The sequence below is a fragment of the Vigna unguiculata genome, chromosome 1, assembly GCF_037176805.1.
Source record: "Vigna unguiculata cultivar grain cowpea cultivar isolate G323 ecotype 2 chromosome 1, ASM3717680v1, whole genome shotgun sequence".
NCBI lineage: Eukaryota > Viridiplantae > Streptophyta > Magnoliopsida > Fabales > Fabaceae > Vigna > Vigna unguiculata.
The window spans coordinates 42,689,828-42,714,632 of record NC_140792.1 but is presented as its reverse complement, the minus strand read 5'-3'; the positions used below and the strand labels follow the sequence as shown (position 1 = coordinate 42,714,632).

Sequence of the window (24,805 nt, the reverse complement as noted above, 5' to 3'; positions counted from 1 at the left end):
AGGGGTATTTTTGTCTTCTAAATAAAATAAAAATACATTAATAGTTATTTGGTCATAATTTATTTAATGTTTTAATTATTTATAAACTTTTACAAAATTTAATACTCGTACCTTAAACAGTATTTTTAAAGTATTCGTGAGGATGATCCTTTCACATTTTTATTATGTATGTATTTCACATTTGACCTGCCTATAAATATAATGGCATGAGATGCCTCATGAATTGAAAATTGTTAATCATAAATGTTTCTAGGACAAGATTCTTATGTGTTTTTTACTCGGTGTTGACAATTTTTTTTAATATATTTTTGGCTGGACAAATAAAAATGGTTAGAGTAAAATAATTTAAAGAAAATGACTAAGGATTATATGTAAACATTTTAAGATTCACCAATAATTAGCTGAATGACATGAATTTAGGATATTTTAACTCATCTATTTAGTCAATAAGATATTAGTTCATTATTTTGTAACATGTATTTATTGTATATTGAGATATGATTATTTAGCAAAGAAAAATGGACACTATAAAAAAAAACTTTATTTAAATATTATATGAATAGTAGTTAAGAATTATGTTATCAAGTGTTACATAAACATACTTAGCTTTTATTCCGTCTCTATTTTATGCAAATCTAGTTGATGTAATATGTGTACCAAACTTAAATTATGTATCATTTAATACAGCACTTAGATTATTTAATATTAAATATCGAAGAAAAGACTTTATTTGATATTGTGAAACATATTTATTTGCATGAAAATGAAGATTAATCACCTTTTTTATATAACATTTTTTATAATAAAAATTTAGTTTAATTTTTTCACGTGGGTCAGTCCATGAATTTTCTTTGAGAAATATATTGATATTTTTTATATATACGATTAACTTTTCGGTTTAGATAAGTTTTGTAGGTTTGGTTGTACTCGATCATGGGTCTAGGTTGGTCAGTCTCAGTCGTGGCTGATCTATCTCGATTGTGGGCCTAGATCAGACCGACTCGATAGTCGTTCGTGAGTTTGGACTGTACCGTCTCAAATACTATCATGAAATATTTTAAAATGTCAAATAAACTTAATAAAATTTAGTTAAAAGAATTAAATCTATGCATTTCCAAAGTTAAAAACTAAATTGGAACAAAATTTTGAAAGAAAAGTAATTCTAATTTTTCAATTACATATTTGAAAGAAAAGAAATATTTAACCTAAAAAATAAAAATGTTATTACATATTTTCAATTACTCTAACCTTATCCAATTTAACTCAATTATAATTTATTGAGATAGATTAAATTACTAATGTTAACTTAATCCCGTCCAACTTAACTGTATTAAATAACAATTAAAATAAGCTTAACCCACATTTACACTATTCCTTACTCTTCACTCAACACTTGCACATTATTGATGAATGATACACGTGACGTGTCGGTGTCATCATGAAAGTAAAAGAAAAAAAGACAGGGAAATTCTTAATGAGTTGTTTTTTCTAGAGTGGGCGAACGTGTAATAAAATAATCACTAACCACTACTAATTAAGTTTAATTAAAGTACATAATTTACTTAAAATTAAAACAAACTCAATGTGTAATGTAAAAGTGTGTGCAAAGCATAAGTTAAGTTGTTAACACGCACGAAGGGTAAGTTGATAACACGTGCGAAGGACCCTGCACACGATTTTGAAGACTCTCTCCCGTTTTGCCCAAAGAATTTCCTTCGTCTAGTGAGAGAGGTAGGTCCTCTCTCTCTCTAATTTCGGCTAAATTTGGATGTTATAATTCTTGGATTTCCAAATTCTCTGCGCTAAGAACACGATCCTTTCGTTCTCCAAGTGAGTCTCTTCGTTGTTCGTTGAATCCCTTATCTTTAACTATGTGTTTCTCCTATTTGTCCATTTAATTCAATGCAAACTTCCTAACTCTATTTTCTGATCTTAATCACTCCCATCACTCACTGTATAGGATCCCCTTTGTCTCTGATTTGTGTTTATCGAGGAATTACTGTTATTATTGTTGTTGGTATTGCTTATTTGAGTTTAATTTGTGGAACCTTCATATACTGCACAGGCTCTGATAACTTGGATTGGATTCTTTTGAAATTGAGGGTGTGGTTCAGTATTTGTTAATTCCGATAGTTTGTTTAATTGTACTACTATGGACCACCTTCCCGTGGAGGTGATCGGTAACATATTGTCTCTTCTCGGCTCTGCCCGGGATGTAGTGGTTGCTTCTGCAACTTGCAAGAAATGGAAGGAAGCATGGCGCAGTCACCTCCACAGTCTTTCTTTCAATTTTAGTGATTGGCCTCCATATCATGACTATACCTCTTCTAGGTTGGAAATACTCATCACTCAGACCATTTTTCAAACCAAGGCACTGCAGTTTTTGACCATTTTCATGGATGATGAGCGTGAGTTCTCTGCCGCCCCCGTCATTGCTTGGCTTATGTATACTAGGGATTCCTTGCGCCAATTGCATTACAATGTAAGGACTACCCCTAGTTTCAACATCATCGAGAAATGCAGTAGACATAGGCTGGAGGTGCTGGCATTGGCTCGCAATTCCATCATTGGTGTTGAGCCAGGTTATTTGAAGTTTCCTTGCTTGAAGTCGCTTTCGTTGAGTTTTGTTAGCATCTCGGCGTTGGATTTGAGTCTTCTGATGTCGTCTTGTCCAAAGCTTGAAACATTGGCCATGGTTAGTCCAGAGATTGCAACATCAGATTCTCATGCTTCTGTGGAGCTTAACAGTGTCTCTTTGAAGGATTTCCACCTTGAATTGTTTAGCTCGGATAAGTTTATATTGGAGGTGGATTTGCTCGAGAAACTTCATTTGAAAGAATGTACCTTTGAGGTTTTTGAGCTGGTTGGAAAGGGGACACTGAAAGCGTTGAAAATTGATGACGTGAGTGTTATCCATCTCGATATTGCGGATAGTACGGAGAACCTTGAGATTATAGATGTCTGTAACTTCACAATCATGTGGCCAAAATTTTATCACATGATCTCAAAAGCATCGAAGTTATATAAGCTTCGGCTGTGGGGTGTTGTTTTTGATGATGAGGATGAGGTTGTCGATATAGAGACAATTTCTGTTTGCTTTCCTCTATTGACGCATATGTCGTTAAGTTATGATTTAAGAGACGGAGTGCTTCATTATGGCTTGCAGGGTTTGTCTTGTTTGATGAATGTGGTGGTGTTAGAACTTGGATGGACTGTAATAAGTGATCTTTTCTCGGTTTGGGTAGCTGGACTTTTGGAAGGATGTCCCAATTTGAAAAAATTGGTCGTACATGGTTATGTTTCAGATGTCAAAACACATGAAGAGTGCCAAATTCTTGCCAGATTCTCTGAATTCATTCTTCAACTAGGAAGAAAATACGGGCATGTAAAATTTGAGTTTGAATATGAGTAGTGGGTTCTGTTGCACTCGTGTAATCCGTCCAAATAAAAGAAGATAGAAGCATGCCCCATGAGTTTCTTTTGTCCATTTCTTCTGTCTTGAATCACAAGAATTCTTCAATTGTAAAGTTATATAGATATAGATTCTGTGTATATGAGTGAATTTCGGTTTCCATCACAACCCCTTCTTTCTACTGTTTATTACATTTTTGTTTGTAAAAGTAGAAGACGGAGTGTATTTGTGGTTGTTTTTATGCACTTGAACATTACTGCATTGTAAATGTTTGTTGTTTCTTCTGAATGGTACTCCGCGTTCTTGTTTCCTAAAAATGGAAGTTGGCAAATTACTCATAGTAGTCCGCATCTATAGCTTCTATTAAACAAATTAAAATGAATCATTAGTCTAAAGCATGAAGATCTCTTCCTGTGTACATAACATTAAAACTAAGTTTATTTACACACTGAGTGATCGGAATAAATGTGTTTTTGTGAACTATCAAGGTATTTGACATGTTTTTTGTAATGAGAAAGTGAAAAATAATGTGTCAAAGAAGTCTGAAATGTGCAAAATATCCATGAAACGCAAAAACTCGTCGAAGTACTATTCATCGTAAGAAAGGTATATAAAGAAGACAATAGAGCAGAAGTTATCCAATCATAAATGGCATGATAAGATGTTAAATTTTATAATAATTATCATAAAATTCATATGATGAACAATAAATTTTTATTGATTGCCGATATACTTTTTATTCTGAAAATATATATATATATATATATATATATATATATATATATATATATATATATATATATATATATATATATATATATAAAAAGTAAACTAAAAAGCAAGGGTGTGATAGGCGTAAACGAGAACGTACACACACAAGTCAACGATGAAAATGACATCAATATTACAAAAACTATATATATTGCACGTCTGAGAAATTAACTAGTGATGATTTGATAAGAAGAGTCATCCCATTCTTCTTTGATCTTAATTTGAGGACTCTTGCAGCTTCCTCGCCCTTTTGTTTCTCTGCTTCTTCAACCGCCTATAACTTCAGTAGTTCTTTAGTTTCTTGTCACTGACTTCCGTTTTCATTTAGCCATACTAGTCACAAGAAACTCTGGTGCATACAAAACTTCACTGGTTACCATGCAGTTTCTTCACTAAGAATAACTGTTGTTCCTTCTCAAAGTTCTCAGTTTGTCTTTTACTTTCTCAGCGTTGTTTTGAACGCTAATCCTGTTTAATTCTTCCAAAAACTGTTGCAAATAATCACAAAAATGCTAATTTAGATGTGGTTTTACTACCTAGAAGTTAATCAGATCAGCATTAGTTAGTGATTACCTGTTGCTTTCTTCTTCTCTCAAGCTCAGCCTGAAAAATATGCAAGTAAGATCCTTATCAGTATAATTGAATTACCAATACCTCATCACAACTAGGGATGAAAATTTTCAACATTCTGCATAATCTAACGTAATTTGGCAGTACCAACGCCTGTCTCAGTTGGGCGTTCTCTTCTTTTAGTTGGTTTAGTTCCGCTTCCAATTCAACCGTGTATGCCTGCCAAGTAAAAAACATTATAAGTTTCTGCAAATGAAGCTTAATACAATTCTCTTCCTCAAATGATAAAACGAGACATTCATAGACACTGCATTGAAATGAGAAAACGAGACATGCACCTGTTTTCTGGCTCTAGATCTTGCAGCAGACTCTCTATTCTTGATCATCCTCCTCTGCCTCCTCTCCACCACCTTTTCCACAGGCCCATCCCCTATCCTCTTTCTACCTCTCAAACCACCCATCTCAAGCCCAAACTGTCCACAATCATTCCCTATCCCATCAGAAGAATTAGCAGGGCTCACAGGCCCACCCATTCCCATCGTGGGGCCCATCCCAAACCCACTCCCTCCAAAGCACACACCTTGCTGATGAAACCCCCCACCACCGTCCCTCTTACCGTTTCCGGCATACCCACCAGAAGCCTCCCCCACTTGGTAACCCGGTGCAACCACGTTACTCACTGCACCAATAACATTCCTACCAACGAAAGAAGAACCCATTCCCGGCATTGCACCGTTGTTACTCGCGTAATGCTGCGGCGGCGGCTGCGGCTGCGGCGGAGGCTGCGGCTGCTGCTGGTGATGGAGGTGGTGAGAGTGATGAGACAACTGTGGTGGTGCACATGGTTGTTCCCGAACCACCCCAGCCTTGACCAAAAAATCCTCCAGGGTCATCTCACCGAAAGTGGGCTGGCGAGGGGCAGACTCGGTATTATTCAGAACATTGCCGTTGTTGTTGGTGTCGTCTTGTTCTTTCTGAATCTGGGACCAAACTTCATCCACGGTTTTCCTGCATAGAGGTGCAGGGAGAGAGAGTGAGGGTTGGCGAGGTAGGCTTGGTTGTTTCCTTAGAGTTGTCGGTTCTTTGTCGGTGAAGGGTTGGGAGAGAGGGACGTTGGAAGAGGTTATTATGGCTTGATTCTCTTCTGCGTTCCAGATGCTGCTGATAAACTCGTCCATGTTCATGGAACCGAAGTTTTTGCCGGTCTCGCATAGACTGTGCTGGAACTCGTCGAGTGTAAGAGAATATATGGATGGTTGTGTTCCAATGGATGATGGTGGGAACTGAGAATGGTGGTTCTTGTTGGCATCTTGCTGGAATCTTGATTCCACCTCACCTTGGGAATTCATCTCACCCTCTTCAACCACCATCTTCTTTCCTTCTTCTTTCAAGAGACAAGATCAGAACAAAGGGAGTAACAGACAAGACAAAAATGTAAGTAAGATTTGAGAAAATATAATACAATAAACAATGATGCTGTCTATGTTGTAAGAGAAATAACACTTACACAACCTTCAAAAATTACAGTCATTTTACTACCTATTTTAAAATAAAATAAAATAGAATAAATATGATTAAAATATTATTATTTTAAATTAGTAAATGATTTTTTCTTGTTGATATTTTAAGTTATCAATTAGTAGATGTGAAACATATATGGCACTATAATACCATTATTTATATATTTTTCATTTTATTTATATATATAAAAACACATAAAAGACCTGGAATCAAACCAATCTAATCATGTCTTCAAAAACTTGTATCAATATTACAATTCACACAACATGTGCATGATATGTTAACCCTCACTTTATTTAACCACCACTTAATTAGAATTTTTTTATTAGTCAAAAAATGCTAAGATTTTAAAAGTTTACAAAGTTTAAAATAAGTTTTTAATGTATACTTTATATAACATTTAATTTATTTTCTCAACATGTAATCTGAATTGAAAATTGAAATGCATTATAATTTGAATTGAAATATATAGATCAAGGAAATTCATACCAGCTAGCTAACATTCCTTCATATAGTTTTGGACATTTAATTAGAATGTACAATTTCTAAAATTCAATGGATTAATATTCTTAACCAAAGAAGATAAATACTTTTAATACTTAGAACTAATATGTTCAATTAATAGAAATAAATTACTTCAAGTGGGGACCATGGTAGAATCAGTTCATTTTTATCACCTTTTAATCGAACAAGATGCTTTTCACATACTTCCATTATTTAATATTATCCAAAACTAGATGATAAACACCAATTCTGATTCCACTTAAATTCACTCACAAAATTTTATCTGTACCAACACAAAAAAAAAAAAAAAACAAAAAAATTGAAAATTACATCACAAATATCTCTATGCAAAAATCAAACAATTATAATAAGTTTGCTTTTATTAGCTATACACAGCTCACTGTAGCCATGAAAACTTCACCCTCAAGACCTCATATACCTTACAATATATTGTCAAAATAAAGAGTTGGGTTTGTGTTTGTGTTTGGTTCAAAGAAGCATTTTTTTCTCTCAAAATTAAATTGTTGTTTAGGCTTCTAAGCTTCATTTCCTTTGCCTTGATAAAAAATAAAAAAATTTGGATCAAAACACTTGTTATGCAGTAGGATACTAAGAACAAGGTTCAATGTCTGAAACATTTTCCCTCCTCGGTGAAAATGGAGGTAAAAGAATTGATACAGACAGAGATATTACAGAAAAAAACAAAAAGATGAAAAAACATAAACCATAACAATCTAAGGTGAATCATGAAAAAGAAGAAGAAGAAGAAGATACTTTGATGTGATGGAAAACAACAAATAATCTTGCAAGATTTCATATAAAGGGAAGGAACATAGATACCTGGAAATTGAAATTCCAATTTGAGACTGATATAAACTATTGAAGGTTCCTTTTGTGTCAAAAGTTTTAGATCTATGCTCTCAGTTTTGTGCACCACTCTTATAGATGGAGAAAGTGTGTTCAAATTTATTTAGAAACAAACACTGAAACTAGCAAATAGCTTCATACAAGGCACACTACCCTGCAACTTAATGGATAAATCTTCGTCTATATGGTCCACCCCAGCTCAGGGTACCCCACAAAACAAGGCAATGAATAATTAATGAAAAAGATAAATTTCAAATGCTGCAATAGATACAAATATTTTTTCCAAAAAATTACATTACTCGACACGTATAGAACAGGTGTCGCACATGTGGACTTGTGTTAGGACAGCATGTTTTTTGAGCTCAACACGTATTCCTTTCAATTTTTTTATTTTGCAATATTATTTATTCACCTTTTAATAATAATAATATTAAACTATTTTTGCATCAATTATTCTTACTCATAAATGTGTTCCATATTTTATGCTAAGCTTACTCATGAAGGAGAAAAACTTCAAAAATGCATTCATTTTTGTTTTAGGATTAAAAATTATATGCTATAAGAGACATTTTTTTCTTGACCAAAACATACATATAATTTGAGGACTTTTGAATCTTTTTTGTAGCCTGTTGAAATGAAAGATTTGTTTAATAAATAGTCATTTATTACTGAATTTATATTAAAATAAAAACTGAATAATTTATTTGAAGAACAAAGAAAAACAGAAAAACATGTGTATAATTTAGTAGGTTGGATGATTTTCATTTTAACATTGTATTAAATAATATTCGTAGTCAAATAGGACTTTTCCAGTTTTTTTATTAATACAAATAACAAAATAATCCTTATTTTGATCATAGTTAGATAGTTAACCTATTATAACATATATCTTTTTAAAAGAAAAAAAAAAAAACCTTCTTGATTTAAACTCTAGCAACATTAACAATATATTATTGCAACCAGTGTGTATCTCCTTTGTTTGGTGTCAACGTAAATGCAAATAAATAATTTGAAAAATAATTTTATAAGAGAAAATTAAAATCATTTTTTGTATTTTATTTTTTTGTCAATATTATATTTTAATATCATTTGTGCGTCAGTTCAATCTTGATAAGGGTGGTAATTATTTATTTTTCACAATTTTTAGATTTCTTATTTATTATCATGCATTTTTGTATTATTTTGAGGAAAATATTTAAGATTTAACACTAAAAAAAATTTCACATTAGTTACGAAAAATTTCTTAGTTAATCATAGCTAATTTCTCGTTGATAATTTTTGGTTATAAATTAATTATGAAATTGTTAAAGAATATTCCTTAATTAAATCAAATCTAGGTAGCTAATTAAATAAGGATATAATATTTTACTATTTGTAGTTAATTTGTCTTTAATCCCTTGTTAAAGTGAAGTGATAACATTTTAAAATTGTTAATTAATTCGTAGCTAATTTGTTGCAATTTTTTTCTTATTAATTCGTAACTAATTTTTCATAACTTTTCTCTCGTTCATAACTAATTTGTCATAATTTTTTCTCAGTAATCCGTAACTAATTTGTCGCAACTTGACTTCCACTATTATGTAGCTAATTTGTTGTAACTTTGGTTTAGTTAATCCGAAGCTATTTTTTCACATCTTTACTATCATAAATTTGTAACTAATTATAGCAATTTTGTTGTCGCGAATCCATAACTAATTTGTCATAATTTTATTGTCATTAATCAGTAATTAATTTGTCGCAATTATAGTGTTGTTAATATGTAGCTATTGTTTTGTTACAAATATTGTTTTGTTAATTATAATTTCCAGAATTTCGCAAATAAAAATTATAATAAAATTTTAAAAATATATAATTTTATTTTATATTATATTTAAATTACAAAACAATTTATAAATAATTTATTAGTTTTACTAATATTAATACTTAAAATTAAATTATGAAAATTATTACTTAAAATAAACAAATGGAATTGAATATATTATTAACAAATTAATTAAATAATATATGAAATTATAAAATAATTTAAAGATTCCTTAAATAAGTTAACTAATTTACTAAAAGGACTTTAATTCCCAAACACCAACATTAATGTTCTCATCTTACCGTTTTCTTCCAATGAATAAGACAAACACATTGTAAGTTTATTGATCATCAACTCATCAATTACCACTTAAGGGTAAGAAACTTTTAATCACAACAATTCATAAATCCAAGTCACCTTCGGTTAGAAACTAGAAGAAATGATTGATTAGTGAGTCATACACGGTGACCATGTTAAAATAAAAATAAAATAAAACCCATTTGGAAGAAATTTTTTCTAGAATTCCTAAAACCAAACCCAACATTATGTATTTGCTAACACATTTTAACCAATTTAATATAAGGTTTTAAAATACCTTTTTTACCAATTTTCGTCAAGTTTTTTCAAATAAATCCTAATTTTGGTTTTGTATTCAAATAGGTCATAATTTTTGTCAATTTTGTTCAATTAGGTCTTTTTTGCTAACACTGTCTAAATCATTAACGACCATAAACAGTGACTGCCACATGTCACTTTGTGGTTTTTTTGATTTTTTTAAATGTACACGTGTCACTTCATGCTTTTTTTTTAATTTTTTTAAATGTCCACATGTCAACCCATTAGCGTGTCACGTGTCAAAGTCAATGTTCTATATTCAATTTGGTCCCTATATTTGTTATTTTTGTTCAATTTAGTCATAATTTTTGTTAATATTAACCAATTTGGTCCCTATCGAAAGTGTGACCAAATTTAATTTTTATATCAAAGTTATAATGATGTGAATTTTAATATATTATATAAAAATATTTAATAAAAAATGTGAATTTTAATATAAAAATTAAATTTGATTTCAATTTGGAGAGGGACCAAATTGGTTAATGTTAACAAAAATTAGGACTATATTGAACAAAAATAACAAATATAGGAACCAAATTGAATATAGAACATTAACTTTGACACGTGACACGCTACTGGATTGACACGTGGACATTTAAAATTTAAAAAAAAATCAAAAAATAAAAAAAAAATCAAAAAAACTACGAAGTGACATGTGGCATGCTACTAGGTTGACACGTGTACATTTAAAAAAAATTTAAAAAATTCAAAAAAATCACGAAGTGACACGTGACCGTCACTGTTCATGATCGTTAATGATTTAAATAGTATTAACAAAAAAGGATCCAATTGAACAAAATTGACTAAAATTGTGACCTATTTGAACACAAAACTAAAATTATGACTTATTTGAAAAAAGTTGACGAAAATTGGAAGAAAAAAAGTATTTTAACCTTAATATCAAGAATAAAGGTGAGCCTGATCTATACACAATTACTATTTTCCTAAATTTCATATTGATAAAGAAGAAAGAATAATAACGGTCTAACATATGAACACATTTATATAGCTTTAATACACACATATTATTTATCACTTACCATACTAGAGACATGAAAGAAAAGTTATGTTTAGAAGGACAAAACTAATTTGAGTATTATTTATCACATACCAAAAACATAATTATCTCTAGATATTCAACATACCATGACCCTAGATACATTCCTGACATCTAAAGCCTAAGATCATCAAACTTTTCTCAGTGACTGCTTAATGAATCACCTACATTAGAATTAGGACTCTAAGAACGACTAGAACCTTAAATTTATTCTGACAGTTAAAAATAGTAGGAGAATTAGTTGGACCACACCTTGGAACCAGTTCCCACTAGATCCTAAGCTAGTGAAATAAGACGAGTGATCAATTCATCCAACAACAAGCACAAACTGACTCACAAACAAAATGAATGAAAACATAGATAAATATCCAAGAAGTAGAAGTACAAAGAATTATAATTGATTACATCCAACCTCATGAGAGAGTTCATCTACTCATATAATATTGCAGTGTAATCCCAACAGCATTTAGACATAAGATTTACAATAAAAACATCTCTTTCGAGCCTCCAAGATTGTATTCCTCCTACTCTACTACTACATATTTAAGTTTTTACTACTAAATATGTCTCCACTCATGGCCTAAAATGAGGATATGAGGTCTGCATTTATTTTATAGATTGTATGACGTGGTGCTCAGCTCCAACTTTGACGTTTGAGCCATGAAGGTTTTATTCCGGATTTTTCCAAACCTTATTCTAGATCCTTCCATATTGCCTTTGTTAGGGCTTAAGGCACACATTTTGGTCTCGAAGTGTAAAAGTTACATTCTAGATCCTTCTAAAGGTGTGTGCTTGAGGTTTCCTCATGAAAATTTCCTTTCATGGCCCAAGCCTTATGCTTTCATGCTTTAACTCCTGAGATAACTTCTCTAAGAAGAAGTTTTCATGGCTTAACCTCATGTTTAGTGCTTGAAGTTTTCCTTTGCAATGAGTTTCTATAATTAAAATTATTATTATCAATAAAATTTAAATTAATTAATTAATTAACACAAAAATTAAAAAAAGTATAATAAAATATCAATAATTAGTGATGAGAAAAATTATATACTATATAAAAGAAAAAAAATTGGAATAAATGTTTTTCTTTAATTAAAATTATTTTTATCGATAAAATTTAAAAGAACTAATTAATTAACACAAAAAAAAAAGTAATAAAATATCAATAATTATATAAAATCTTATACTATAAAAGAAATAAAATTTGGGATAAATATTTTCTTTTAATTAAAATTATTATTCTCAATAAAATTCAAAAAAATGAATGAATTATTTCATTTATTAGATATTGGAAAATATTTTTGACAATATAGAATCGAAGTAAAATCATTTAATAAAACTTGTATCTAGAAACGAAAGTTAACTGATTAGGTGTTTTAAACTCTTACGCTATACATTGAAAATGTAATTTGTGACTTTACATCTTCTAACAATGTTTCAACTCATTATTATTATTATTCATTTAGAGGTTGAGAATGTAACTAGCTCTATAATTTTCTGTATGCGTTCATGATGTGAATACAATAAATTGATCAGAGAATCAACTTTGAGATAGCCACTGACAATTGTCATTAACTGAAATTAAAAAAAAAAAAATCATTTCTCCCTAAAACAATTTTAGTAGAGTTAGAATTGAAATTTTATAAATTATCCAAAGAAACAACACTACTGGGCATTTAAAAGTGACTTAACAATGGTATCACTGATACCATCAAGATGAGGGAACAAATGACCAGCACCTTGAAGCTCATGATATTGAATCCATGGAAGCTTTTGTGCAATGTATCGTTGCACTTTAACAGGCACAATCAAATCTTCATCTCCTTGCCAAATATGAACCCAACCCTCTTTATTTGGAAATGGATTTTCCAGATCCAAAGGACTAAATTCCCAGCTACCAAATGCAACAATCAGGTCTCTGTGAACACTTTCATGTTCTCCCTGCTGCCTTACCTCACCCTGAAGGTGCAAAAACACATTTAAGATGATCAAGTTCAAACTTTAGGCACAACATTCATCCAAAAGTATCAAAATCAATTGGAATGAAGTTAGATGAGTAAGATACCACATGATTCTTTCGATCTTTCCTCTTAGGCAACAGTTCTTTGTCTTGAAGGGAAAGAAGATCTAAACTGTCAGCAATTAAAGAAGAAGATGGAAACCATGTTTGAGTGTTCCACCAGTAAGTTAGCCAAGGTATGTAGTGAGCAACACGAAGTGTCCACTGGTCTTGTAGTTTTTGTTCGTAGAAAACTTCATTTGTTAAGTTTCTAGGAAAACCAGTCCACCAGTAGTTCAGAACTGGGGCTATCAGCACTGCACCTGCCAACCTGCACCATTGAAATTTTGTATCATTGTGACAAAGAATATAGATAAAAAAGTGGCTGATAGATTCATATAACCTATTTCAAGAAATTTGATATTTAATGAAGATTAGTTCAAGAAATTTGATATCTACATGTAGTTTTTGCTGAGAATTCCTTTAAGTATTGCAGACTTACACAGAAATGAGAGTCTTAAGTATTGCACAATTCTTTAAACCTAAACATCATTCTTAATAACTCTTTATGGTATGACAAGCACAATTACCCCATCAATTTCCCAACCCTGACCCTTTTACACTTACTCTAGTCTAATGGCCTAGAAAATCTGAACCAACTGAATTCTGCATAATAAGTGCAGAGGAACAAAGATCTTGTATCACTGAAACAATTAAAATGCAAGTTCAACAAAAGGGACATAAACATTTACATGCCAACAAAAGAAGAAACAACCAAAGAATGTTCTGTTTTAGACCAACAGAGTTACCTTAAACCTGAATACATCATCATACCTGTGAGGGATGTACTTAAGGCACCTCCAAACAACCTGACCCCCAAGAGAGAAACCTATTATGTAGAATTTGGATCCTAGTCCCAATTTATCAGCAAGTTCTTCTATATCAAGTGCCAGGCTCTTCACTGTTTGGCTTGGATGAGGATCACTTTCCCCATACCCTGGTCTGTCAAAAGATACAATGTACACCCCTAAATCCTCAGCAACATCCTGAAAAACCCCACCACAAATTCGGATAATACATTGTCAAAAATAGCATAGAATGTAATGAAACCAAACCAAAAAAAGATAATTACTGGTGATAAGGTTTTTGCAACATAGGCATCATGCCTGCAAGCATCAAAACCATGGACAAAGATGATTTTGTGATTGGCTACATGTTTTGGAACACCATGCTCTTTGTATGCTAAATTCCGTCCATCTCTTAGTTTGATTCTGGGTGCTGTTAAAGGGGGGCCATTAGGGGAACCACACAACTTTGGGGGAGGAGGTTGAATTGCCTGATAACCCCATGCTACAAGCCCAATCAACAACACAGCAAACACTGTTCTCAAAATTCCTGGGATAATGCAAATAAAATAAAAAAATAGTATTTCAAAATAAGGAAAGAATATGAATTTAGTACTGTGACGGTAGCAAAGCAGTGAGAGGACGATAAAAAAGCTAGCAAGTCCAATCAAATGAATATGATATGATAATAAATCACAAAGAACAAGGGATGGCAGAGGAATATGCCAAATGCAGTGCACTCGAAGAATGCACATGATGATGCTCATTTGATTCAACAAGCAGAAAAACAACAAAAAAAAAAAAATTGGGACCTGAGGAGAAGTGAATTGAAGTGGTTTTGTTTTGGTTCGAGGAATGAGCACGGGTTGATGCTGCAGAAAATTTTCTGTTCACTCCACTCCCCATTTCTTCCTGTTTCTCAGACAACGACAACACCGACACAACTTTTCAACTTCCGACAGACACAGATACGAACTCACCGAGAATGGAACGGTCCCCGAAGCTGTAGTTTGTGGGATTAAGATAAGGGAAAAGTTTGGTGGTAATTTAACATCACAAACTACTGAATGAATTTCATGGTCTTCAAATTGCCCCATTCCAAACACGCCTTTGGTATTTTGATTCGTTAACCTAAAAGATGAGATTATGCATTTTCAGAAATATTCTATATTCACAATATTGATCAGAAAAACATCAATTTATAATTCTAATAAAATGAAATAAGTCTAAAGATTCTTCTAATCTGAATCGATAAATAAGAAAAAGTCTGAATTACTAATTTCTAATTATTAATTGTTATTGCGTTTTATTCTTTAAAGAACTTTTTTTTCTTCCAAAAGTACATTCTTCTCATTTTAGAAGAATAAAATTTCTTAAGCATTCAACTGTTTAAAGTTGCGGTTTTAGGATTATGAAAATTTGATTTCTTATTTATATTATATTTATTTATTGCCATTTTTTTTATGTTTTATATTTGTATTTTTATTGTTGTCTTTTAACTGGATATAACCAAAATAATAGAAATATCATTTAAATTTTAAAAAGAAAAATAAATAGAAACTATTAATGAAAAATAATGGATTAAAAATATTGAAAGTTTAATGAAAATGATCATATTTAACCAGATTAATTAATAGCCGTCTTACTATTTGTTTATTAATTCAAATTTATTAAAGATTATAAAGAGGAAGTATCGAATAATAAATAAAGTTTACATAATTTTTATTTTATAATAAATTACAACTAATAGAAATTAGTTGAAAAAGTGTATAATAAAATATATTTATAATCTTATTAAATTCTTTTATGGATCGCCATATTATTACTTGTAAAACACTTTATTGATAATTATTTTTTTTATCAGAAATGGCATAATATTTAAAACGATATTACATTGCCCTCAAATAAAAAAATATAATAAGGTTCGTTATTATTTGAGAAAAAAACTATATATTAATAGTGTGAGATAATACTTTTACTGCCATTCAAATGATACACTATTGTTTTAAAACGTCGCCATGTTGGTAGAGATGGCAAATAAACCCGTCCCCGTAGGTATTGCCCGAACCCGTCTCCGTTTTGACGGGGAATCCCCGCATTGACTGGGTATGGGTATGGGTATGGGGAATCCCCGACTTTTTCAGTTGGGTATGGGGATGGGTATGGGGATGTACATATACCCGCCATAATACATGTCCCCGCCATATCTCCATTCTCGTTTAAATTATTAAAATATTCACAATTAATCAAGTAACCCCTATATATATATATATATTTTTTTTTTCTATTTTTTATTTCTTTTAATTATTTCATTTGTCATGAAACTCATTTTCATCTCCAATATATTTTTTATCTTATCATAACCTTTATGTAATTATGTTAAAATGATGTATGTTAATTAAAAAAAAATTATGCGTCACATTTGAATATTTATATTATTTTTTAATATTTTTATTTATTATAAATTTTTCTTTCACATGAGAATGTTTATACTCTCAATTTAAGATAATATAAAAAAAATTCTTTACTTATTATTATTATTAATTTTTGTTTAATTTGAAGAACTCTTTTGTTTCATTAAAATAATTTTCGTTATTTTTCAACCATTAATTATATGTTAATATTTGAAAAGTTTTCTTAATTCTCTAAGATATTTTTCGTCTTATCATACCTTAGTTATACATTTGATTTCCTTTGTGTGATTTTTTTCGATAGTCTCTCAAATTATTTCTAAAACACACATTTGTTAGTTTTTTAATATTTTTATTTATTTTTTTATTTTCATCATGTAGAATAATATTTCGATATATTCTATCTAATTATTTTTTATTTTATAACTCATTATTAATCATAATGTAATTTTTTCACTTTAAATTCTGTTTGAAGTGGTTAAAATTATATATATATATATATATATATATATATATATATATAATGATATTTAGGAATAGTATATGATAATTCATTATAAGAAAAACATGAAATGGTGACTGATTTAGTCAGTAACCCATATCAGTCACTATTTTTCGTCATTGGTGGTAGTAGTTGATTTATTGTCTAAATCAATGACTAAATTAGTGACCGATTCAATGATCGAATCTGTACTTGATTTAGTGACCAATTTAATTACTAATTTATATGTAATTTAATGACAAATTTTTTGGTCACTAATGATATTTCTATTTAATTTTAACCACTTCAAACATAATTTAATAATTAGTTCTGTAAGGTATTTTTCATTTTATCATACCTTAATTATACATTTGATTTCCTTTGTGCGATTTCTTTCGATAGTCTCTCAAATTATTTCTAAAACACACATTTGTTAGTCTTTTAATATTTTTATTTATTGTTTATTTTCATCATGTAGAATAATATTTCGATATATTCTATCTAATTATTTGTTATTTTATAACTCACTATTAATCATACTGTAATTTTTTCCACTTTAATTGTATAAATAACTTTTATTTACTACAATATAAAAATTTAATGTAATTGCTATGAATATTTTTTTGTCACTATCCAACATATATTGAAGTTCAAAAGATACAAAATCTATGTCAAAATTTTATTATTATGTTTATTATTTGTTCTTTGTGTCATTTTGATTAAGTGATGTATTATAACTTTTATTAGTGTATAAAAAAGAGATTCATTATAATTTAAAAAATTGAAGTAAACAAACATTTAAAATATATTTTAATTTGAATATTTGTTTTCCTTTTATTATTATGTTTATTATTTATTCTTTGTGTCATTTTGATCAAGTGATATATTATAACTTTTATTAGTGTATAAAAAAGATATTCATTATAATTTAAAAAATTGAAGTAAACAAACATTTAAAATATATTTTAATTTAAATATTTGTTTTCCTTTTATATTTTTTTGAAATATTTTTTAATTTTATCAACTAAGTTCATCAATGTTGTAGTTTGCAAATTTAACAAATGTTTTGGTTCACATGAAATTTTATTTGGTATTCTAATATAAAATGTAAACAATTATAATTTATTTTAAGGTATTTGGCATCGAAAAAAATCCTCCTAATATTGAATATTTCATAATATTATGTTTTCTTTACCGTAATTTTTTTTCTTTTATAAAAATTAATATTGAAGTAGTTAGAACACGGGTACGGGTATGGGTACGAGATTATACCCGTTACCCGGTGGGGATGGGGATGGGAAAAAAGTTTGATACCCGTTGGGTTTGGGTATAAGGATGGAGATGAATTTTTTATGCGGGGATGGGTATGGGATAGCGAAACCCGTCCCCACCCCGCCCCGTTGCCATCCCTACATGTTTGGTAACATAAATTTATGAAAAAGTTCAATAAAAAATATTTAATATTTTTTCTATAAAAAAACATTTAATATTTTATTTCGGTAAATATTAAATGAAATTAATTTTAATATCTTAAAAGCATAATATTTAATATACACGTCAATTACATATTTTTCTAGTTCTTATAGAAGAGTTACTTTTAGTTTTTTAATTCCCATAAATTTATTACTTTTTTAGTTTTAGTTTTTTAATTCCCATAAATTTATTATATTTTTAAGTTTTCATTTCTCCGGAGTCCAAATTTTTTTCTTTTATCAATAATAACTAATATGTAAATAAAATAAGGAGATATTAGGATTCCTCAACCCATATATAATATCAATAAAGAGATGAGAAAATAAACCCTATAATACTAAATCTCCTATTTATCACTCAAACCCTCAAGTAACATCCAAACTCTGTATAAGACAAAATACAAATGAGATGTATCTTATCATTTCTATAAACACAAACTATTACAAAGAATATATTTATACAATTGTATCATAGGTCATCTCCTACCAAGATCGATCTAACAATCTATATATATCATAAAATAATTTTGAAAAAAAATTGAGATCCAACACATTATCGTAAATCTACCTTTTCACTAAAATCATCAAGAAATAATTTCTTTTTCAAAGTAGTTTGTTTATGATAATTCCAAGACATAACTATCTCCTTTACAATACGTTTGTCTAACAACCTTAACAACAAAACAACACATAACATAGGTAATGACAATAAGAAGTTAGAGTAAAAGATAATAATATAATAACATAAGAAACCCTTGTTTTAATTTTATTTCTGAACTAATATAGGATAGATTGAATATATTATTTTAGACATAAACACCGATCAGACTCTTAAAAACTTGTCATTGATATTTTTTTTCTCAACCACTCAACCATGTTCAAGCCTTTAGCTGTGCTATCCCAAAGATTTCCTCACCATTCCTTCAGCCGTTTCTAATTAATACAGTCCCACATACTTCCAATCATAGTCACCTACTTCACCTCCATAAATTATTTCTTTTTATATTCGAACCAAACATATAAAAGCTTATGTCTATTAAGAGCTTGTGTCTAACAATCAATCATGTTTTAAAATTAGTTTTATTTTGTTAAATTTATTTAATGTTTCAAATACATTTCACGATAATATTTGAATTGGTTATACACACATTTCTTCCTTAATGTTGACTGAATGCGTTTGAAACATCAAATTAACTTAATAAAATTTATTTAAAAAGACTAAATTCACACATTTATAAAGATGACGACTAGATTGATCTAAATTTTTTAAAGAAAATTAAGATACCAAAAATATATTTACTTTTTTTTAAACATTTAAAAACAACAATATTTTAAGTTACGATTCTCAGATTAAAAAATATTTACTGGATCCAAATTTAGTCAAAATTATCCTTAACCTTTTAATTATTTGTGTATATATTTTCAATATAACTGATTATGCATCAATTACTTTCAATTAAAAAAAAACTTGAAAAAAAAAATGAGACTATTGCTTTGGAACGAATGAAAGAAAAATTTACAAAGCCTCTATTTTGGAAAGAATAAAATAACTATTTTGCTATATCAATATAAAGTTTAAGTACAATAATAATTATTTCTAATTTTGGAGAATGAAACCACGTATTTACTTTTACAGGGATAAAAAAATAATTTGAATAGATATGAAAATTAAAAAAGATAATGCAATATTGTTAATTATTTTACCAATTTCCCTGTGTTATATTTAAATTTGAGTATATCTTAATTGCTATGCATACACTAAAAACTGAACAACAGAGATGTCCGTTTTTTGATTATTTAATGGTTAAATAATGGATTTAAAATGAAAAGTATATTTATTAATAATCAAATCTATTTTTGTTATTTAGTTTATTACAGGTGGTCTGAAAACTTATAAATATTTATCAATATAAAATGAACTATTCACTTAATTATCTTATATTCATTGTTATTATCACTTCTTTTACCCTCATTTGAATGTGTAAGAGAGAATATTCTGCAAATTGGACTTTCTTTCATTCTTCAACAATCCAATTATAACTTATTCTCAATGGTTTTACATAATTAGTATCCATTTTTTTCAGTTATAACTAAGGTTCATCTGTGTTCGTGTATATATAAAAAATGAACTCAAATTCATCTTAAAAAGTGGTACATACTTGTGAATAATTAATAATATTCCTGCATATATTTTTAGCCTGATGTAAAATCATTCTAACATTGTAATGATTCCTCTTGCGTAAAGATAGATTCAGAGGTATCAGATATTTGTAGCATTACAATCTATTTTGGGACAAAAAAACTTTGATGCGTTCATCTCATCAAAACTGCTAGCTGACAAAACTTTCCTGTCTAATTTCTCCTTTTCAAACAATAGGATTAGATTCATATTCATGATCCATCATTTCACTAAGATTCCATTTTTTGTCGTGCTCGATCATTTCTCTCTGAAAAATAACAACTTTTTTCAATAAATATTCATAATCTATTTCATCGTTTTGCTGAACAACTTCTATAGCTTAGAATGCATGCACATCCTCCACCAGTATTTTTGGGACTAAAATGTGCAAAATATTAAATTGTTTATTATAAGATTATATATTAGCACTACAACAAAAGTGCATTAACCAATAAAAAATGTCAAGCACTGTATGATTACTTAATGTGGGGGTACTGTGTTTATTAAGAGCAATGAGTTATCCCATCTTGTACGTACCTTTGCAATCAATTATTCTAAATATTTTAAAACATCGTAATCCCTCACTCTTTCAGAACTAAGGACTGTAATACATAGTTAGATCATAACATAGTTACACAAATGTTGTTTAATATTGTCAATCTAGCTTATCCTCCTTTTTTTTCTCATTTCTATACTCTTTTCATACATCAACAATACATTTTTCTTTCCATACTTTCTGCAGAGATGTTTTAAAAGGCCAAAACAAAAGATATTGAGAGAATTATAATTTCAAAACATTTTGTTAAACCAGTAGAGTTATTTAGTATGCTTGTTTGGTGTCGTTGATCTGCCTTCAAACTTGATGTTTGACATCTCCTTCTGCGTTCTTGTTCTTTTCTTTTCCTACAAACAACAGCATATCATTCTACCTTTTTTCCAAACATTTAGTCATTTACAATTTTTCATAGATGTCTACACAAATTTCTATGTTGACTATAAACTTCGTGCGAGTTTTATATCTATCCTGAGTAAACCAACAATCTCGAACGCATAATTTCTGAATCTCCATTATACCATATTTATGAATTTCTTCCTATGATTCTTACAAATTTTTGCAATAATTTTGTAAGGCTTTTATGCAAATGTTTGGACATCAGTCCTTCTATTGTTGAGCACAATTTTGTTTCTCTATTTCCAATTGTTCTAAATAACACAAATCCACACATATTTCCAAATTTTATTTCCTTTGTCATTAACACTTGGTGCACTAATTGTATGAAATGATGTTTTGCTTCTGAGTGTTGAATATAGTTGTTACTGAATCAATCTATTGCATACATTTCATACACAATTGGCAATCTTGCAAGGAAAAAATAAGTGACACCTACCACACATCTCATTCCCCACATTAATTCCTCTATCATCTAAGTTCAATTTCATTGTTACTTAACCAAAGTGTTGTGTCATGGTTAAAGCATTTATTTCCCAAAGTACAGTATAAATTTCAGTCTTTTCCCCTCTACGACTGTTATTAGTTTTTAGAATGCAGATTTTACTATGTATTTTTGCTTCTCCATCCCATATCTATTCATCTCTATATCTATTTTTTATTATATCTTCGTTAAAACTGACAAATAAAGAACATAAGAGCACTTCCTTATGTCTGTATACAGTTACAGATCTTCACTTTAAAATTTGGAGGGACCAAAATAATATGTTATAAGAAACTCCTCACTTGCAACTATAATTCTTCTTTGAATCCTAGTAAAGGTTCCTCTAATTTAAAAATTGGATCCTTAGTATTATTTTTTAAAATATGTAAAGAATTCCAAATATGTAAAGTAAAATCTATCTTGTTTTCATCTCTACAGATATTTTCTTTTATCATTCCTAAACAATAATCTATTCTTTTATTTCTTTTATAGTTCATTTATATACCTATGGAAAAATAATTTATCCAAATTTAATATAAAATTGAGGTATGTAATTATTAAAAAACAAAAATTATGATAATCACACCATAAAACAGTTATGAAAAAAAAAATATAATAGATAACTTTTTATTCTATATTCACAAACAAATACATAAAAAAACTCATTAGATAAAACATATTATTTATTAAACTAATATTCCCCATCTAGACAAAAAAGAGTTATACCTTTACTAGAATATATGAAAAATCAAAATACAAAGATGAGTTTGTGTCTATCTAACTTCCTTTTTTTAATTTTTCATAAACAAAAGTAAATATATGAGAGTAAGAGATAAATACAATATGTAATCAAAACAGAATGATTTCCATGGCCTATTTTCCAAGAAATATGTTCTGCAAACCATTTTTCCTCTTATCCCATCCCCACAAACTTGACACAAATCTTTCTACCATCAAGACTCAAATTTATTGTTATACCTAACTTTCATGTTCCTCCAAGATTCATATTCTATATTTAGATTCTATGACTTTCTTCCCCTCGACATTCCATTCCAACTCTCCCCTTCCACTTCGTCAATAATGCAATATTAAACAAATTGATGTTCTTAATCCCCAAACCTCCTATTTTCTTTGGTTCACATGAATTTTCCTACTTAACCTATGCAATTTTCCTATCTTTTGCACCATAATCACATAAGAATGTTCTTAGTACCTGCTTAATAACTTTAAGAACAATAGTATATATATATATATATATATATATATATATATATATATATATATATATATATATATATATATATATATATATGAATGATAGCAAAACTTTTAAATAAATGCATCCATCTCTATAGCACCATTGGTTCTCTCAACCGTCTTTATATGCTAAATGAATGCTCTATAGAGTAGAGTATAGAAGCAAATTAAAAATACATATATTTATTATAATGTAAATAATATGATTGAGAGATTATCTTTCTAAACAAGTACATTATCTTCTTTTAAGTATTGATCAACACACTTTCTTAAAAAACTGACTCAGCTCCGTTAATGCCTTTCATATTATGAATGACTCTAAACGCAATGCGAAACAATTGTTGCATAAACCATTAGTTTATAGATATTAAAAAGGTATAGTACGTATCACAAACTCCCATCTAAACCATTATTCTTATAGAAATTTCAAACTTAATATAACCAGCATGCATCACTCTGTTTTTTATATCAGTCTCATTCATCACTTTTGTTGAGTATAAAATAATATTCAAATATTTTAAGAGAGTGAATAAATTTCATAAATAAAGTTATCATCATGACCTTTTATATGAAAGAGTGAATCTATTTTTAGTGCCATTATTCTCATCATGCAACTTGTGTGTCAGCATTAGGGTTAGCAGAAGGGTTAGATCTTAACAAATTTTTTGGATATAAGAACTTTGTATATATTTTTTCAGAAGGGTTATAATACTCCAAGTATTTTATTATTAATATATGTATATTTTTTATCGTTAAAAAAAAAACGATCCCCACCAAGAACACCAGTTTATAGTGGTTAGGCTATAACACACACATTGGAAAGTAGGGTTGCAGCCAGCAGCAGTAGCAATTCCCGTTGTGAAGTACACATTCTCTTAATTTGTGCCAACACACTAAGCAGACAAAGTAACCTAAAAAGTTGAATGAACAAATTATCATGTATAGCAGCAATGAAGTACGTACTAAGACATGCACCAAAAGATAAGAACTTTCTTCCAAATTCACGTCAAATAAAAGAAAAGGAAACAAGTTACCTGTATATAGGGTTTTGACTAACGAATGAATCCAACAGGGAACAAACCTATTAGAAGCTTATAAAGTGTCATTTACGTGAGTGTGCACAGATTGTATATATGCAAAATACCTATTACAAGTACTGTAAGAGAATATGGCATATCACAAGAACTGATATAGATTCTTAACTGAGCTGCAAATTTTTGTTCAGAGTTCCAGGCATTGTAATGGATATAACATTATGGTTGTTGTTGCACGGCCAGGGCATTAAGGGATTCAAATGTTTCTTCGAAAGTCTAATATATTAGAGAAATAAACTATAGGTATTTGCAACAAGTTCAAACATTCTAGTATCTTTTAAATACATTATTTCTTGCTCATAAACAAAATTCAATTTAACTTTTTTGTTGTTGTTGAGGTTGAAAATATCCTATAATCCATCGAAATTTCTTAACAAACAAGACTAGTGAGAATTCCATATATCTAGTTATACAAAGTTTTACAAAAATTATTCTCTTATAAAAAAAAGGGTTTCTTATATATATATATATATATATATATATATATATATATATATATATATATATATATATATATAT

The 24,805-nt window shown here is 29.2% G+C and overlaps 2 protein-coding genes and 1 pseudogene across 6 annotated transcripts; 1 reads left to right on the top strand and 2 right to left on the bottom strand.

Annotated features, from left to right (window-relative positions):
* Positions 1-1,603: 1,603 nt before the first annotated feature.
* LOC114164606 (F-box/LRR-repeat protein At1g67190 pseudogene) lies at positions 1,604-3,700 on the top strand (annotated as a pseudogene). 2 transcript variants are annotated; one of them, XR_014995200.1, is made up of 2 exons: positions 1,604-1,731; positions 2,066-3,700. The product of XR_014995200.1 is annotated as an F-box/LRR-repeat protein At1g67190 pseudogene, transcript variant X2 (transcript). The 2 variants fall into 2 exon arrangements; XR_014995197.1 differs by having other exon boundaries at positions 1,671-1,830.
* Positions 3,701-4,239: 539 nt separating this feature from the next.
* Positions 4,240-7,867, bottom strand: ABI5 (Basic-leucine zipper (bZIP) transcription factor family protein). 3 transcript variants are annotated; one of them, XM_028063317.2, is made up of 5 exons: positions 7,619-7,867; positions 5,092-6,137; positions 4,901-4,972; positions 4,757-4,786; positions 4,240-4,674 (listed from the first exon to the last, which is right to left on the bottom strand). In XM_028063317.2, exons 2-5 carry the CDS (start codon positions 6,121-6,123, stop codon positions 4,576-4,578), a joined length of 1,233 nt encoding a protein of 410 aa, XP_027919118.2. In that variant the 5' UTR covers positions 6,124-6,137; positions 7,619-7,867; the 3' UTR covers positions 4,240-4,575. The 3 variants fall into 3 exon arrangements, with proteins under 3 accessions (XP_027919118.2, XP_085529735.1, XP_085529733.1); XM_085673609.1 differs by having other exon boundaries at positions 4,240-4,671; XM_085673607.1 differs by having other exon boundaries at positions 5,092-6,134; positions 7,619-7,862.
* Positions 7,868-12,643: 4,776 nt separating this feature from the next.
* Positions 12,644-15,094, bottom strand: LOC114175942 (uncharacterized). Its single transcript, XM_028060800.2, has 5 exons — positions 14,772-15,094; positions 14,247-14,509; positions 13,949-14,160; positions 13,181-13,445; positions 12,644-13,074 (listed from the first exon to the last, which is right to left on the bottom strand). Exons 1-5 carry the CDS (start codon positions 14,863-14,865, stop codon positions 12,781-12,783), a joined length of 1,128 nt encoding a protein of 375 aa, XP_027916601.1. The 5' UTR covers positions 14,866-15,094; the 3' UTR covers positions 12,644-12,780.
* Positions 15,095-24,805: the final 9,711 nt, after the last annotated feature.

Bases quoted from the DNA above. Each gene is read 5' to 3' on its own strand.
- ABI5 (XM_028063317.2), bottom strand. From the start codon at position 6,123: ATGGTGGTTGAAGAGGGTGAGATGAATTCCCAAGGTGAGGTGGAATCA. The intron at 4,787-4,900 runs GTACTGCCAAAT...CATATTTTTCAG, and splicing joins CCCAACTGAGACAGGCGTTG to GCTGAGCTTGAGAGAAGAAG. The intron at 4,675-4,756 runs GTAATCACTAAC...GATTATTTGCAA, and splicing joins AGAGAAGAAGAAAGCAACAG to CAGTTTTTGGAAGAATTAAA.
- LOC114175942 (XM_028060800.2), bottom strand. From the start codon at position 14,865: ATGGGGAGTGGAGTGAACAGAAAATTTTCTGCAGCATCAACCCGTGCT. The intron at 14,161-14,246 runs GTAATTATCTTT...GGGGTTTTTCAG, and splicing joins TTGCAAAAACCTTATCACCA to GATGTTGCTGAGGATTTAGG. The intron at 13,446-13,948 runs GTATGATGATGT...TCAATGGTGCAG, and splicing joins CTTAAGTACATCCCTCACAG to GTTGGCAGGTGCAGTGCTGA.